At 42.2% G+C, this 15,080-nt stretch overlaps 1 protein-coding gene and 1 pseudogene across 4 annotated transcripts in view; one reads left to right on the top strand and one right to left on the bottom strand.

The window, feature by feature from the left end:
• The window catches only part of LOC121550738, a 63,869-nt gene extending 54,572 nt beyond the window's left edge, over positions 1-9,297 (top strand). The window contains exons 11-20 of one of the 4 annotated variants that reach the window (XM_045226791.1): positions 111-181; positions 613-837; positions 1,223-1,402; positions 1,697-1,796; positions 1,911-2,042; positions 3,340-3,426; positions 5,716-5,814; positions 7,026-7,067; positions 8,277-8,309; positions 8,914-9,297. In XM_045226791.1, coding sequence (XP_045082726.1) covers positions 111-181; positions 613-837; positions 1,223-1,402; positions 1,697-1,796; positions 1,911-2,042; positions 3,340-3,426; positions 5,716-5,814; positions 7,026-7,067; positions 8,277-8,309; positions 8,914-8,944 — 1,000 coding nt within the window. In that variant the 3' untranslated portion in view covers positions 8,945-9,297. The remainder of the gene's footprint in view (positions 1-110; positions 182-612; positions 838-1,222; positions 1,403-1,696; positions 1,797-1,910; positions 2,043-3,339; positions 3,427-5,715; positions 5,815-7,025; positions 7,068-8,276; positions 8,310-8,913) is intronic. The other 3 variants (XM_045226793.1, XM_045226792.1, XM_045226794.1) reach the window with 3 other exon arrangements.
• Positions 9,298-9,797: 500 nt separating this feature from the next.
• Positions 9,798-10,957, bottom strand: LOC121550737 (annotated as a pseudogene).
• Between the last annotated feature and the right edge of the window lie 4,123 nt (positions 10,958-15,080).

Here is a 15,080-nt window from a genome sequence, read left to right as displayed (position 1 = left end):
ATATATTGAATTGTGTCAAACACATTTTCTTGAATGTGTTTTAATTCCTCAATTGAGTAGAGTCCATGGTTGTTTTATTCATGACTGGATTATTGTGTGTTGTTGGGTAGGCCTGCTTCAGACGATGCTGGGATGATGGCCTCAAATAAAGACGACACAGATGGGCTGGAAAACAGACCAGGTGATACACATACACACATGCACCAGGCACACACTTTTCAACACACTTTTCAACACACTCAAGAAAATACTGCATCTGTGCAGTCACAGTTGTCATTGATCTGTGGGTCTAAATACTTTCTCTTGACCAATGGTGCGAGTGGGACATGGAATATCTATGTGACAACCAACGCCACTAGCATCCTGCTACCAATTTGTGGTAGATAGATTTACACTCAAATAAGAAGTTATTATCTCATCTCATAGTCATTCTAGTGTATCAATGTCTCTAAAGGTATTGCTATCTATCCTCTCCACTAATGCTATTTTTTAAAATGATGTAAATTGGTCTTGCATCACCACTTACTGATCATGAATTCAAGAACTTATGAGGAAATATTCATTAGCATACAGAGAAACATATCACTAACATATTGTGAACATTTGCCTTAGATCCCCCTTCCTCACTGGAGCTGAATGGGGCCAGTGTCCCACCCAGGAAGAAGCTGGTGGCCCCGCCCATGAACGTGTCTCTGGACCGCAGCGAGGGCTCCGTCCTCTCTGATGACGCAATGGATACGCCTGACGACGCCTTGGATACGGGCGATGATCTGGACATCAACTTGGACGAGCTGGACACACCTGACGAGGCCGACTCCCTGGAGTTCAACGGACTAGGTGAGACACATACACACACATGCATATACACACACATGCTCATTATACACACATGATACAGACAGACAGACAGACAGACAGACTAAAACAACCATGGACTCTACTCAATTGTTTGACACAATTCAATATATGAACAGACACTTTCAATAATTTGTTTGTAAATAATTAACCACAAACAATAGAGAAAGACTCACATGCAGCACAGGACAAAGTAAGACACCCATACACTCACCCATACATGTCGAGCAAGGTGTATTTGCATTTTTTTTTTTCATGAGATGAAGTGAACACTGAAGTCTACTGAAGACTCGTCTAGCTGTATTCATATGCTTCATCATGATGTGTGTGAGTTAGGCCATTAGATATATAATTATTTTACCAACAGGTGACCCCCAGGGGTCCAATCAGGAAACAGACAGGGAGCCTAGCGAGGCTATCCCAGAATACAGTGCAGAGGAGGAGCGACAGGACGCCAAACTGTGGAGGACAGTCGTAATCGGGGAGCAGGAGCACCGCATCGACATGAAGTGTATTGAGCCTTACCAAAGAGTCATCTCTCATGGAGGTACAAACACACACACACACTCCAAGTCGGATTGAAGTCAGTCAATTCAGGAAATAAACAATAAAATAAAATGGCATCCATTTTTTATGATTTCCCAATCAATTGAAAAGGAGAAGCTATTACGTTTTTAAATGTTTGCATTTTTAATTCAAATCACTTCCTGAATTGAGTGCCTTCAATTTCAATTGACCCCAACCCTGACACACACAGACACACCTTTGCATTGAATAGCCTGTGAGTATTCAGTAGACGCCTCCTCTTGATGGGCCCACCCCATCTCCTCCCTCTCCACAGGTTACTATGGTGACCTGAATGCCATCATCGTGTTTGCAGCGTGTTTCCTACCTGACAGTAACTGTGATGATTATCATTACGTCATGGAGAACCTCTTCCTGTAAGTGCTACTGCTATTGATTGTGATCAAGTCATGGATCCATAAGCATATCATGCATGTACTGTATCATCATGTATCATAATGCTCTCAACAGTATTGTGTGTGTATGTTCAGGTATGTGATCAGCACTCTGGAGCTCATGGTTGCTGAAGACTACATGATTGTGTATCTGAATGGAGCCACACCCCGCAGGAGGATGCCTGGACTAGGTTGGATGAAGAAGTGCTACCAGATGATTGACAGGAGGTAACAAGTCTCACACACAAACACACACACACACACATTTGTTTTTCTATCCTTGTGGGGACCAAACAATTGATTCCCATTCAAAATCCTATTTTCCCTAACCGCTAACCCTAAACCTTTAACCTAACCCTAACCTTAAAGAAGTTTACCCAAAATCCAGAAACTCTCAAGTGATTCCATACATTGAAACTACTGCTGCATTTGCCATCTCCCCCCTCTCTCCCTGTAGTGCTGTACTGAAACAGCTGCAAAAACGGGTCACGTGACTTGTGACGTTGTTGGATGCAGGCCTCACTATGCTCTGTTGCCAGTGAATTCATGATTCAGAAATCTGTGAAGTTTGGACTAATTCATTGTTTTATTGAAAGCATATGGCCAAAATAGCAATTTTTGTCAAAACTACCAACAGTTTTGAGTTAGGAAATGTGTACTTTTCCACCTAAAACTTTTGCGATCATTTTATGTAGCCGACTGCCACAGCAGCCAGATGGGTAACAACTGTGCATGTGTGCTCTCGGGGGAATCCCTGCTACGTAGAAACTGCACGTTATGCCCTTATTCACAGATGCACGTTTTATTCGGCGGAGAAGTGAAGACAGCGTTACACATTAGTTATACAAAGTAAACAACAACCTACAAATACTGTATGTCTGACGAATACTGTAGCTCAGATGGTAGAGCATCGCGCTTGTAATGCCAGGGTTGTGGGTTCGTTTCCAATGGGGGGCCAGTATGAAAATGTATGCACTCACTATCTGTAAGTCGCTCTGGATAAGAGCTGCTAAATGACTAAAATGTAAAATGATTAAACACTTGCGATTGATGAAGAAAACTACTGGAGGGGTGCCAATGTTGTTGTCGAACCGTATTTACAATGTATTTGAGCCTGAGTTTTCGGATGAAGAATTTAGACAAATTGAGCTTCAGATGGTCGCCTCCCTCTAGCCACCAAAGCTGCAGCAGTTGTTTCAATGTATGGAATCACTAGGGAGTTTCTTTTTTGGGGGGTAAACTCCTCCTTTAACCCCTAACCCGAAACCTAACCCAAATCCCTAATTCTAACCCTAACCCTAATTGTGACCCTAAACCTCTAAAATAGCCTTTTTCCTTGTGGGGACCCGCAAAATGTCCCCTTGTTTTACTATCCTTGTGAGGACTTCTGGTCCCCACAAGCATAGTAAACCAAAAATACACACACACACACACACACACACACACATGCATACAGTACATACAGACTCATGCTTCAATTCTCACTAACTCTTGTTTTCTTTTGTGTTTTCATGTCTCATGTCAGGCTCAGGAAGAATCTGAAATCCTTTATCATTGTCCATCCGTCATGGTTTATCCGAACAGTGTTGGGAATCATCAGACCCTTCATAAGGTGGAGATACCCATGCTTTCTCACACATTTATTTTACCTTTATTTTACCAGGGAGTCATACTGAGACCAAGGTCTCTTTTACAGAAGAGCCCTGAATTACAGAAAATTACCAAAATACAAACATTAAATATGAAATGCAAACAGAAACAAAACACGGTCATAAAAAAAAAAAAAAACATTATTGAATTGCCCTAGAGGCACAAATACATCTAATTTAAGAGAATTTTGAAGATTGTTCCACAAATACGGTACAAATAAGATGATTTACTTAACTCTGTAAAGACCGAAGGAATTTCCAGAGTTAGCCATCCCCGAAACCGGGTGTGGTAACTCATTTGTCTAAAGGTTATTAATGATGTACAGCGGGATTTTTGTAAAAGAGCTTTATAAATTAAAAGACAATGTATCATACCAGATACCAGAGTTTAGTAAGATGGTGTCACATACAATGGCCTACATTGTTCAGGTTGAATGATATGTAGAGTATTTTGAGTTAGTTACCCATGTATTATACGAGAACTTTGTTTATGTAAGACGGATTTTAAACTGGTTGAGTGACTTTATATCTCCCTGACATTTCATAAAAAATATTAAGATCTGTTTTTATGTTTAAATTAAGAGTTACAAGTAAGCTATCAAAGTGCATTTGGAAAGTATTCAGCCCCCTTGACTTTACAACAAGTATTCAGATCCTTTACTCAGTACTTTGTTGAAGCACCTTTGGCAGCGATTACAGCCTCGAGTCTTCTTGGGTATGACGCTACAAGCGTGACACACCTGTATTTGGGGAGTTTCTCCCATTCTTCTCTGCAGATTCTCTCAAGCTCTGGCAGGTTGGATGGGGAGCGTCGCTGCACAGCTATTTTCAGGTCTCTCCAGAGATGTTAGATTGGGTTCAAGTCCGGGCTCTGGCTGGGTCACTCAAGGACATTCAGAGACTTGTCCCAAAGCCACTCCTGCGTTGTCTTGGCTGTGTGCTTAGGATCGTTGTCCTGATGGAAGGTGAAATTTGCCCCAGTCAGAGGTCCTGAGCGCTCTGGAGCAGGTTTTCATAAAGGATCTCTCTGTACTTTGCTCTGTTAATATTTTCCTCAATCCTGACTTGTCTCCCAGTCCCTGCTGCTGAAAAACATCCCCACAGCATGATACTGCCACCACCGTGCTTCACCGTAGGGATGGTGCCAGGTTTCCTCCAGATGTGACGCTTGGCATTTAGGCCAAAGAGTTCAATCTTGGTTTCATCAGACCAGAGAATCTTGTTTCTTATGGTCTGGGAGTCCTTTAGGTGCCTTTTGGCAAACTCCAAGCGGGCTGCCATGTGCCTTTTACTGAGGAGTGGCTTCCGTCTGGCCACTCTACCATAAAGGCCTGATTGGTGGAGTGACGCAGAGATGGTTGTCCTTCTGGAAGGTTCTCCCATCTCCACAGAGGAACTCTGGAGCTCTGTCAGAGTGACCATCGGGTTCTTGATCACCTCCCTGACCAAGGCCCTTCTCCCCCGATTGCTCAGTTTGGCCGGGCAGCCAGCTCGGAAGAGTCTTGCTGGTTCCAAACTTCTTCCATTTAAGAATGATGGAGGCCACTGTGTTCTTGGGGACCTTCAATGCTGCAGAAATGTTTTCGTACCCTTCCCCAGATCTGTGCCTCGACACAATCCTGTCTCTGCGCTCTACGGACAATTCCTTCGACCTCATGGCTTGGTCTTTGCTCTGACATGCACTGTCAACTGTGGGACCTTATATAGACAGGCGTGTGCCTTTCCAAATCATGTCCAATCAATTGAATTTACCACAGGTGGACTCCAATCAAGTTGTAGAAACATCTCAAGGATGAGCAATGGAAACAGGATGCACCTGACCTCAATTTCGAGTCCCATAGCAAAGGGTCTGAATACTTATGTAAATAAGGTATTCGTGTTTTTTATGTCCAAAGAAATGTCTCAAAAACTGTTTGTCATTATGGGGTATTGTGTGTAGATTGATGAGTAAAACATATATTTAATCAATTTTAGAATAAGCCTGTAACGTAACAAAATGTGGAAAAAGTCAAGGGGTCTGAATACCTTCCGAATGCACCGTATAACAAGTAATAATGCATTTGATCAACCTGTCAGCTTTAAGTTAAGTGTCACCAAAAGTTGTTCTTCTATCATGCCTTTGTCTTGCACCCCACTATTCTCTGCCACCAATCCACCTTTCTCACAACTGCTCTCTCTCTCTCTCTCTCTCTCTCTCTCTCTCTCTCTGTCTCTGTCTCTGTCTCTCTCTCTGTCTCTCGCTCTCTCTGCAGTTCTAAGTTCAGCAGTAAGATAAAGTATGTGAACAGCCTGGCGGAGCTACGAGAGCTAATTCCAATGGAGTATGTGAACATCCCTGAGAGCATTATCAAGTGAGTGTGTGTGAAGATATTGTGAGCATGAAGATAAAGTAACAACACACACACCCACATGGAATGAGAGTGGAATGAAGTTCCACCACTTTAGTTTGGGAAACGGTGTGATCAGACTAGATTTCTGTAAAAAATATCTTAGAAAAGTAGCCAATTTGGGGGATAAACTTTACAGCACCTGATACATTGCGTTTGCATAAGATCACACTGACATTCTGTAATACAACCTTTTAAACGTGACAATGTTTAGAGCCACACTGGTACAAAACATTGTCACTATTAAAAGGTGGTATGAGGAGGATAATAGTGTGGTGTGGGCCTTTTTTGTCATTTTCAACAACTTTTTTTCTCATTTTTGGGGGGAACCATAAAATCAGTGTAAAATGTTGCACTACTGCCTGTTATTGAGGGGGATAGACTGAGGGGACATTCAATCGAGGCCAGGGATAGGCAACAGATGCTGATTTGAAAGGAAAATAACAAAATCCAGCACGATATCGTCTTCCAAGTTGCCTATACCTGTTCTACATCAACTTGCCATGTTGTCATTGTAGCTAAGAATTTGTCCTTAAAGGAATATTTCAGTATTTTGGCAATGAAGCCCTTTATCTAATTCCCCAGAGTCAGATGGACTGGTGGATACCATTTTTATGCTTCTGCGTCCAGTTTGAAGGAAGTTGCTAACTAGCGTTAGCATGCTAGTAGATACCATAGACCTCCAGTCATTGCGCTAACGCTAGTTAGCACTGGCTCGCAAAACGACCTCTAACTTCCTTCATACTGGATGCAGAGACATAAAAATGGTATCCATGAGTTCATCTGACTCTGAGGAAGTAGATAAAATCGTGAAGTATCCCTTTAAACTCAAATGGTTAAATTAAGCTTAATTAAAAATAGTCAGACAGGTGGAAGGAAATTATTGGATGAGAGCAGCAAGAATGCATGTGTAGACTACTAAGACATTTGGATGATTTCTCATTGACTTGTAGAGAGTCAAAGGAGACCTGCTGTATCCTCTGTAACCTGGACACTGTCATTGGAGACGTGTGAAAGACAGAATAGAGCTGAGGCATAATAACCCTGGGATTGTTCCTGTGCTGAGTTGAGGGAAACAGAGCCATAGTGGTTGGTTGGGAGGGAGGATGAATCCTCTGTGTCTTGTGTCCACTCCCTAACTGTACCCCTCCTGCCTCTCTCCGCTCCCGTCTAAGGTACGAAGAGGAGAGGGGTATACAGACATTTGCATGTATGAGGTAAACTCAAAAGGTCTGCCTGTGTTGGTTGAGTTCCCTTACCCCCCCTCCAAACCCTTTCCTAATATCCTGTATTTTCAGACTGGCCCTACCTCCTGGTACTAACACCCCTCCCCCCATACGCCCAGGTTGATTTGATCTGATGACCTCACCCACAGTCTGTGTGATATGTAAGAATGTGTCCTGTCTGTCCCGTCCTGTGATTGGTTGTTTCTGCTCTCTGCATGAGGGATTTTTTTTCTCTATTTGATGATCAACTTGTTTGACCTCTTTGGGACTCCTTTACCCATAATCCACCCCAACTGACCGTAGACCCCTGCCTACAGTTCGGTGCGTTGAAAGGTTAGGTCGCGGCACGGTATTGGCAGAACAATTGTCGCAAAGCGTGGGTAACTGCACAAGTGGTGTTTTCTAAGTGTGGGAACATGTTATGTTTTAATATCCCAATGTGAATTCAATAAATATTCAACAATGTTTTACGATAAATTAATTAATGCAACTTTGATCAAACTTTTGAATTATTATTATTTTTCATTTTATTTATATTTTACCCCTTTTTCTCCCCAATTTCGTGGTATCCAATTGGTAGTTACATTCTTGTCCCATCGCTGCAACTCCCGTACGGACACGGGAGAGGCGAAGGTCGAGAGCTGTGCATCCTCCGAAACACAACCCAACCGAGCCGCACTGCTTCTTGACACAATGCCCGCTTAACCCGAAAGCCAGCCACACCAATGTGTCGGAGGAAACACCATACACCTGGTGACCGTGTCAGTGTGCACTGCGCTCGGCCCGCCACAGGAGTCGCTAGTGTGCGATGGCACAAGAACATCCCTGCCGGCCAAACCCTCCCCTAACCTGGACAACGCTTGGCCAATTTTGCGCCGCCCCATGGGTCTCCTGGTTGCTGCCGGCTGCGACAGAGCCTGGACTCGAACCAGGATCTCTAAACTTTGATGAAACTTACTCGACAAACATTCAATTGTGCTTGCTGCTACAAGGAACTCTCCTTCATCCAGGCACAGGTGTCAAAAAAACTTTTCAGCGGGCACAACTGTATCTTTCTAGCATTCTCCGTTCCCTTCCTAACCCTCTTAACCCCTTATAGCCCAGATGTACTGACCTAACTGCATGCGTACTGACAGTGCGCTTTACCCCTTGTTGTGTTTCTTATCCTTTACTAACTTTTAACCTTTGACCCTGATCCAGACTGGATGAAGAATTACAGGAGGAAGCGACTAAGTAAGAGTGCATATGTGTCTGTGTGTGTTTGTGTGTGATGTGGTTTGTGTGTCATTGGTTGGTTTTTTACTGTATGTATCGTACATTTACAGTAAATGTATTTAGGTCGAAGCCTTTTTCCATCTAAGGTTGGAGCACTAATATAAAATCCCCTCAGCCAGCTCACGAGACAAGAGCCCTAATGTCAATGTTATCTAACACTGAAGGCTCAACGGGAACAAGGAACAAGTTACAAGCTAAACCATTTGCATGTGAGGAATTCCTTGAAGGCATAGTCTCTGCCTCTCTCACACGGATCCCCTTGAAGTTCCCTCTTATAACCAATGACGACATATCCCTCTTGACATAGGTTAACATTCTCACAAAACACTATGCCCATACTATAGTCATTTACCAGACGCGCTTATCCAGAACGACTTACAGGAGCAATTATGGTAAAGTACCTTGCTCAAGGGCACAGCGACAGACTTTTCACCTAATCGGCTCGGGGATTCGAACCAGCAACCTCTTGTTACTGGCCCAGTACTCTTAACCGCTAGGCTACCTGCCACCTAGTCTAATGAAGATACTGTCTCTCCCCCCCCCCTCTCTCTCTTTCTCACAGAGTGGATAAGAGAGTGAACTCTGGTGTTTGATCATTCCTTGGTGCCTGCTACCCATTTGTCCCTTGCCATATGACCCTGCGGTTTAGAGTTGACTGCACACACCTGTGGTGAAGAGGAGGGACTATTCTACCATGTATGATACCTTATTAGTCTGTCCCCGCTTGAAAGAGGCACAGAAGCAAGAACCCAGGAAGTCCTCAAGTTATGATTTCTTCGCAGGCAGTGTTCAACACAACAGATAACGCATAAACTGTAGCTTTTGGCAGCGAGTAAGCATGAGTATTTAAAGGGGAACTGACACATGTAATGGGGATTGAGAGTTTTTGAAAGAAATTGGATTTCATTTAAACTAACATGTTTTCGAAATGTAATAAATTGTTTAAAACCTGTCAATCAGTCAATCACTAAGTTATTTTCCAGACTCATAAGGTTGTGCCCACATACAGTTGGGGGCATTAAAAATGTACTTTTTCAAAATTATTTTGCTGCAGCAACGATACACTGTTAATGTGACAAACTCTCTCAGGGTGATGCCAAGCACCAAGTTTATTAACTATAATCGACCAATAACCCCTGTAATGAAATACATTTCAGAAAACTATTAATACAAACTCCCTATTTACAAATTACATTGTTTATTTAATAATGAAAGTAAAACTACAATCAGAATATGAAGGTAAGACAGGATTTCAATTAACTTAAATAATATTTAGATCAGAAATCACCAGGAAATGTAAAAGTTTGATAGAACTTCCTGAGTTATTTATCTAAAAGAAAACCTCTATCTAGGATGACATTAAGAAGGATGAGACAGAGATGGCACCATAAACGTTTTGATTTGGCTCCCAATGCAGATATATTGTACTTCCTGATGACTTGAGATTCATGACATCACTGTCGTATCCTTCTTTATCTCATTCTAGAAATAGAAAATACAGGTTAGAAACTTTGTATCACATTTCAGAGGATACAAATGATTTGCTTTAGTGTATTTCTGCGAGTGCCTTATGTCTAAGATGCTCCTCCACACCACTATAACATAGGTACCATGGCACGGCAGATACACTGCAGAGCTGGCGTCCTCTTCCCCCTCATACCACGGCCACTTCACCAGCCTATCGATGGCGTGCATGTCCGTCAGGTTGAACGTGGGGCTGGGGTGCATGGAGCCGGGCACGCTGGGAAGCCTCTGAATGGTAGCCCACAGGAACTCATCGGGAGTCAAAGTGTCATTAGCCCACTGGATCAGAGCCAGCACCTTGCTGTCCTCAGCACAGCACACACACCCTATTCACCACCATGTACACTCCACTTGACCAGATGGGTACACCGAAGGGGGGAGGAGCTTTGTCCTGCTCTGTTCCTTGAATTTTGACATTAACAACCTGCTGCAACTTCTTCCAGTGGACCTCCTTACCTCTGGCCATGGACTCTGACTTCATGCTGTTTCCCTCAGCCAGCGCCCACAGGCTGCGCACCATCTCCTGGTTGGTCTTGATAGGGAAGTCCTGGCCACAGAGGTTGATGAAATACTTCCAGTGCGGGCTATCCCTGTACAGATAACTTATACAATTGATGTCAGCCTGGACGCGACTCCAGCTCACATACACCACACTTACCGGATGGCTGGCCAAGAAAACATTGTCAAAGCAGGACGTGATGTCTATGATGGAAGGAAGAACGGACGCTTTGGCCTTCATGTCCACATGGATGCAGTATATGTTTTTGGGGGCGAGCAGCCTCTTGAAGTTTTCCACGTTGTGGTGGACGACCAGCGAGAAGGCCAGGGGGAAGTGCTCCTCCTCACGACTCAGGGGGAACTCCAGGTACTTGTGTGTGGACCTGAACCTCTGACAGTCCCTGGTCAGCTCCAGGTACAGTAGTGTTCGTCCGGGACCTGCGTGCTGTTGAGGAAGCTGCGTGTAATGGACAGGACCTTGGCATGCTCGATGGCCATCATGTCTCCTTGCAGGATTGCGCTGCAGTCACTGTCGTCCTGCGGAATGTGGTCAACATCAGAGTACTGCAGCCACTTCTAGCCATAGTCGTACATTCTCACCTGAACAGGACCGAGCTGGGTAAGCATCCAGATCCCAATAGATACCAGCATTGCACTGAGCAGAAGCTTTGAGAGTCTCCCCCATCTCCTCATACTCCTCAATGCCATCTAAGAAGGGTCAATGTAATGACGATTGTTACCGGGTGGTTTTAAATATCACTATTGCAGGCAGATATCTGGTGAAGTTAACTTATTCACCATGTCTCTATTCAGTGTGAGTGTCTAACGAAATCAGTTCTCCAAGTTATTTCAGGATGTCATTGTGGTTTAAGCTGTAAATGTGTTTATAATTCCAATCCCTTTGAGTGCCAAAGAACTCTGGAAAAATAGAGAAAGAACACTTGAGCACTTCCTAATTTACATTTGCAGTCATGAAGATGTACACAAATTAGTTATAGGCAGGCCAATCATCATAACCCTTTAACTGTCTCTTCTTGAAAAACATGCAGAAAAAAATGTTTCACATTATATTCCTATTACTAACAACTCAAGAACTTCCAATACTTTGGAAATTACAGAGCTCTACCAGGCGGTTGAGAAGTCAAGAGGGTCATACCAGCAATGCCATATTAGAATGGTAATTTGCATTGCATTTTTACTCATTTCAACAATAATGCATAAATGAGTTTAGCTCTGCTTCAATGGCTTTTGTAAGCATTGTTAAATGGGGACGGGTGTCAAATTTGAACAAAGTATGGTAATTCTGTTTGTCCAAACATGAATATTTAAATACAGTGAAATTAATGTGTTTCCAGGTGGTGTATAGGTACAATGTACCCCAAAAATAGTTTTCTTAAATTTCAAATGATCCATGTTCAGACTACCTTTTGAGACAATATATTACTAAATGCAGTTTATAACTACTATTGCCAACCTTTTGTCTGAATATTGATTAATTGACCCCAAGGGGCATTTATGATGCATTGTTGTGTGCTGTCAACAATTCAATCATATTTTTCACCAAAATAAGGATTTTTCATAGAAAATAAATGTACCCTTTTCTTAGTCCACAATACTTCATACTTCATACTGACATATAACTGCCTGGTTGAGCACATATTTTCAAAATTCTTGCTTTTTAGCCTTTTTACATTTTACAACTACTCTTCTACTACCACCTACTCTTCAAGGTCTCTGCTAACAGGAATTGTGCAATATTTATCCATGACCAAGTGAATTCCTGCCTTTTTATCCCATGTCTCCTTTGGTGACTGGTTTTGAGTTTTCTTACCGCCCTCTGAGTGGGCATAAGAGAGCCATAGCACTGAACTGCAGCAACCCAAAATGATATAAATTATGTAAATTGATGCAGGAGGCCTAGGGAACTTGACCAATCAAGTTTAAGTGTATATATTTTTTCATATTCATTTCTAAATCCACTGTCAAAACATGCTCTACCAGCCAGTTGAGAAAAGGGTTAAAGGGATCATCTTTATTTTGTTCTGCTGTGAACTAAACACATACAGTACCTAACCACGTATAAAGGTTTGGTTGCAAGTTCTGTTGTTAAACTAGTTGTGCACATACAGTATTTCACAACATATTCAACAATGAAGCAATTTGTCAAATAAAATCAACTTTATTTTACAGTTACAAAAATGATAAATTACAGTTGCGGTCAAATAGATTGTCACCCTTGTATGAGTCAGTATTTCTTCAAAAATAAGTTGAAATAAAAATAAATGGTTGGTGTTCACATGTGTATTTGTTTGATTTACAAATGCACAGGAACAAAAACAAAATCTTAAACTGAAAGAGATTTTTCACTTCAAAGTCAAAAAATGGCATGGACTAATTAATTTGGTTGGAGGCAAGTTCTCACCTGTGGTAAGTTGCAGGTGCCGACAGGGTAAAAATAGCCATTCAACCAGTTTCGAAAAGAACATTGAAAGAAATCTTTGTGCATTTATTTATGTAAAGCTTCTAATCTAAAAAATGACTTCTTAACACACACAGATCTGGACAGTGAGATGACACCCACAACAAAAAACATAGACTAGAACTGTGGTGAAATAGGCTTATAAGAGGTCACCCATATATCCCTTACTTCTGCACTGCAATTAATGAGACTCAAAGAAGCCATCTGCCCCCCCAAAATTCTTTTTTTGTTTGTTTGTCTGTGTTTTTGTAAGTTGTGTTATCCGTCCTATGACTATTGTATGCTCATGGATTTCAGTTTGTCTCTCGCTTACTCTAACACACACACACACACATTAGTGTCTAATGCTTTGTCTACAAACAACTGCTCACTTGGCACACACTGGTTGAATCACCGTTGTTTCCACATCATTTCAATGAAATTATGTTGAACCAACGTAGAATATATGTTGAATTGACGTCTGTGCCCAGTGGGTGGTGCTCAGTCACAGAGCATGAAGAGCCGAATGAGTCGGTCGTAATCTGAGAAATAGCGGCACCCCCTTTTTCCTTCAGAACAGCCTCAATTCGTCAGGGCATGGACTCTACAAGGTGTCGAAAGCGTTCCACAGGGATGCTGTCCCATGTTAACTCCAATGCTTCCCACATTTGTATCAGGTTTGCTGGTGGACCCTTCTTGATACACACAGGAAACGGTTGAGCGTGAAAAACCCAGCAGTGGTGCAGTTCTTGACACACTCAAATCAAATGTTATTTGCCACATGCACTGAATGCAACAGGTGTAGACCTTACAGTGAAATGCTTACTTACAAGCCCTTAACCAACAATGCAGTTTTAATAAAAAATAAGTGTAAAGAACCGGTGCACCTACTACCTACCAATTCCCATTCAAAGGCACTTAAATATTTTGTCTTGCCCATTCACCCTCTGTATGGCACACATACACAATCCATGTCTCAAGGCTTAAAAATCCTTCTTTAACCTGTCTCCTCCCCTACACCGATTGAAGTGGATTTAACAAGTGACATCAATAAGGGATCATAGCTTTCACCTGGTCAGTCTGTCATGGAAAGAGCAGGTTTTCCTAATGTTTTGTACACTCAGTGTATAGATACTTTTTGTAAATAAGCATAGGCCTACACCACACCAGGAGTAGGCAACCCTGTTCCTGGAGAGCCACAGGGTATGCAGGATTTTGCTTTAACCGACCAAGACCAGGTGTGTTGAATTTAGTCAATCATTGAACTGACCAACTGAGCTTATTGATCAGTTCAGTGGTTGACTAAATTCAACACACCTGGTCATCCAGGTCGGTTAAAGCAAAATCCGGCATACCCTGCAGCTCTCCAGGAACAGGGTTGCCTACCCCTGGTCTACGCAGTTTAATTCATAGCGAATTAGGTGCATTAATTATTTTAAAAGCGTAATCTAGTGGCATATTTGTGTAGGACCTGGTATCTTATTTCTCAGTGAATAATGTATGTAGAAAATGGACGTGAGATTGGTAAACCTACTGTCATGATACGTCTTTTTTGTAAATTGAAGGTAACAGAGTCATCTCCAAGTAGAAGAAATCCTGGACATAAAATAATTTCAACATAAATTCTGATTTATTATATGCCTTCGTCATACTGTATCTCAATAACATTGCCGACCTTTGAGACCAACCGCTTGGTGGAGCTACATAGAGGTAAAGAGGCGGAGCCTACGTAATGGATGAGAGCAGTCATTGGATGAGAGCCGTGGGGTGGTCACGAGGTCAGTTACCTACTAAGCATAGGTCGTCACTAGTTACTACAGCCACAAAGTCATAAACCCCGCCTATTTCTACAATTTATCTTCTTAAATTGGGATTTTAAACCAAACCACACTGCTAACCTTATGTATAACCCTAACCTTAAAGTAAGACCAAAACGCTAACTTTGTGGCTGTGGTAACACGCAGCTGTCTAGTGCAAGCGCTATGGCTAGAAGATAGCCTAAATAAACAGCCTGGTCTCATAGACTAGACGTAGCATAGTAAATGTAAATCCGGGATTTTTAAATTAGTTTGATATGTTACGTTTGGTATGGTTACATAAGACAGATGGTTACTTAAGGTTAAAAGAAAAGCAGGGTGGTTGATCAGGATGGGTGGGCTTATAACGCACAAGTCTAGCAACCCAAAGGTTGCGTGTTTGAATCTCATCACAGACAACTTTAGAATTGTAACTATTTAGCAACTATTTTT

This window comes from Coregonus clupeaformis, chromosome 18 (genome assembly GCF_020615455.1).
Source record: "Coregonus clupeaformis isolate EN_2021a chromosome 18, ASM2061545v1, whole genome shotgun sequence".
NCBI classification, from domain to species: Eukaryota; Metazoa; Chordata; class Actinopteri; order Salmoniformes; family Salmonidae; genus Coregonus; species Coregonus clupeaformis.
The sequence above is the reverse complement of the archived record's forward strand: the minus strand, read 5'-3'. Positions and strand labels throughout refer to the sequence as shown.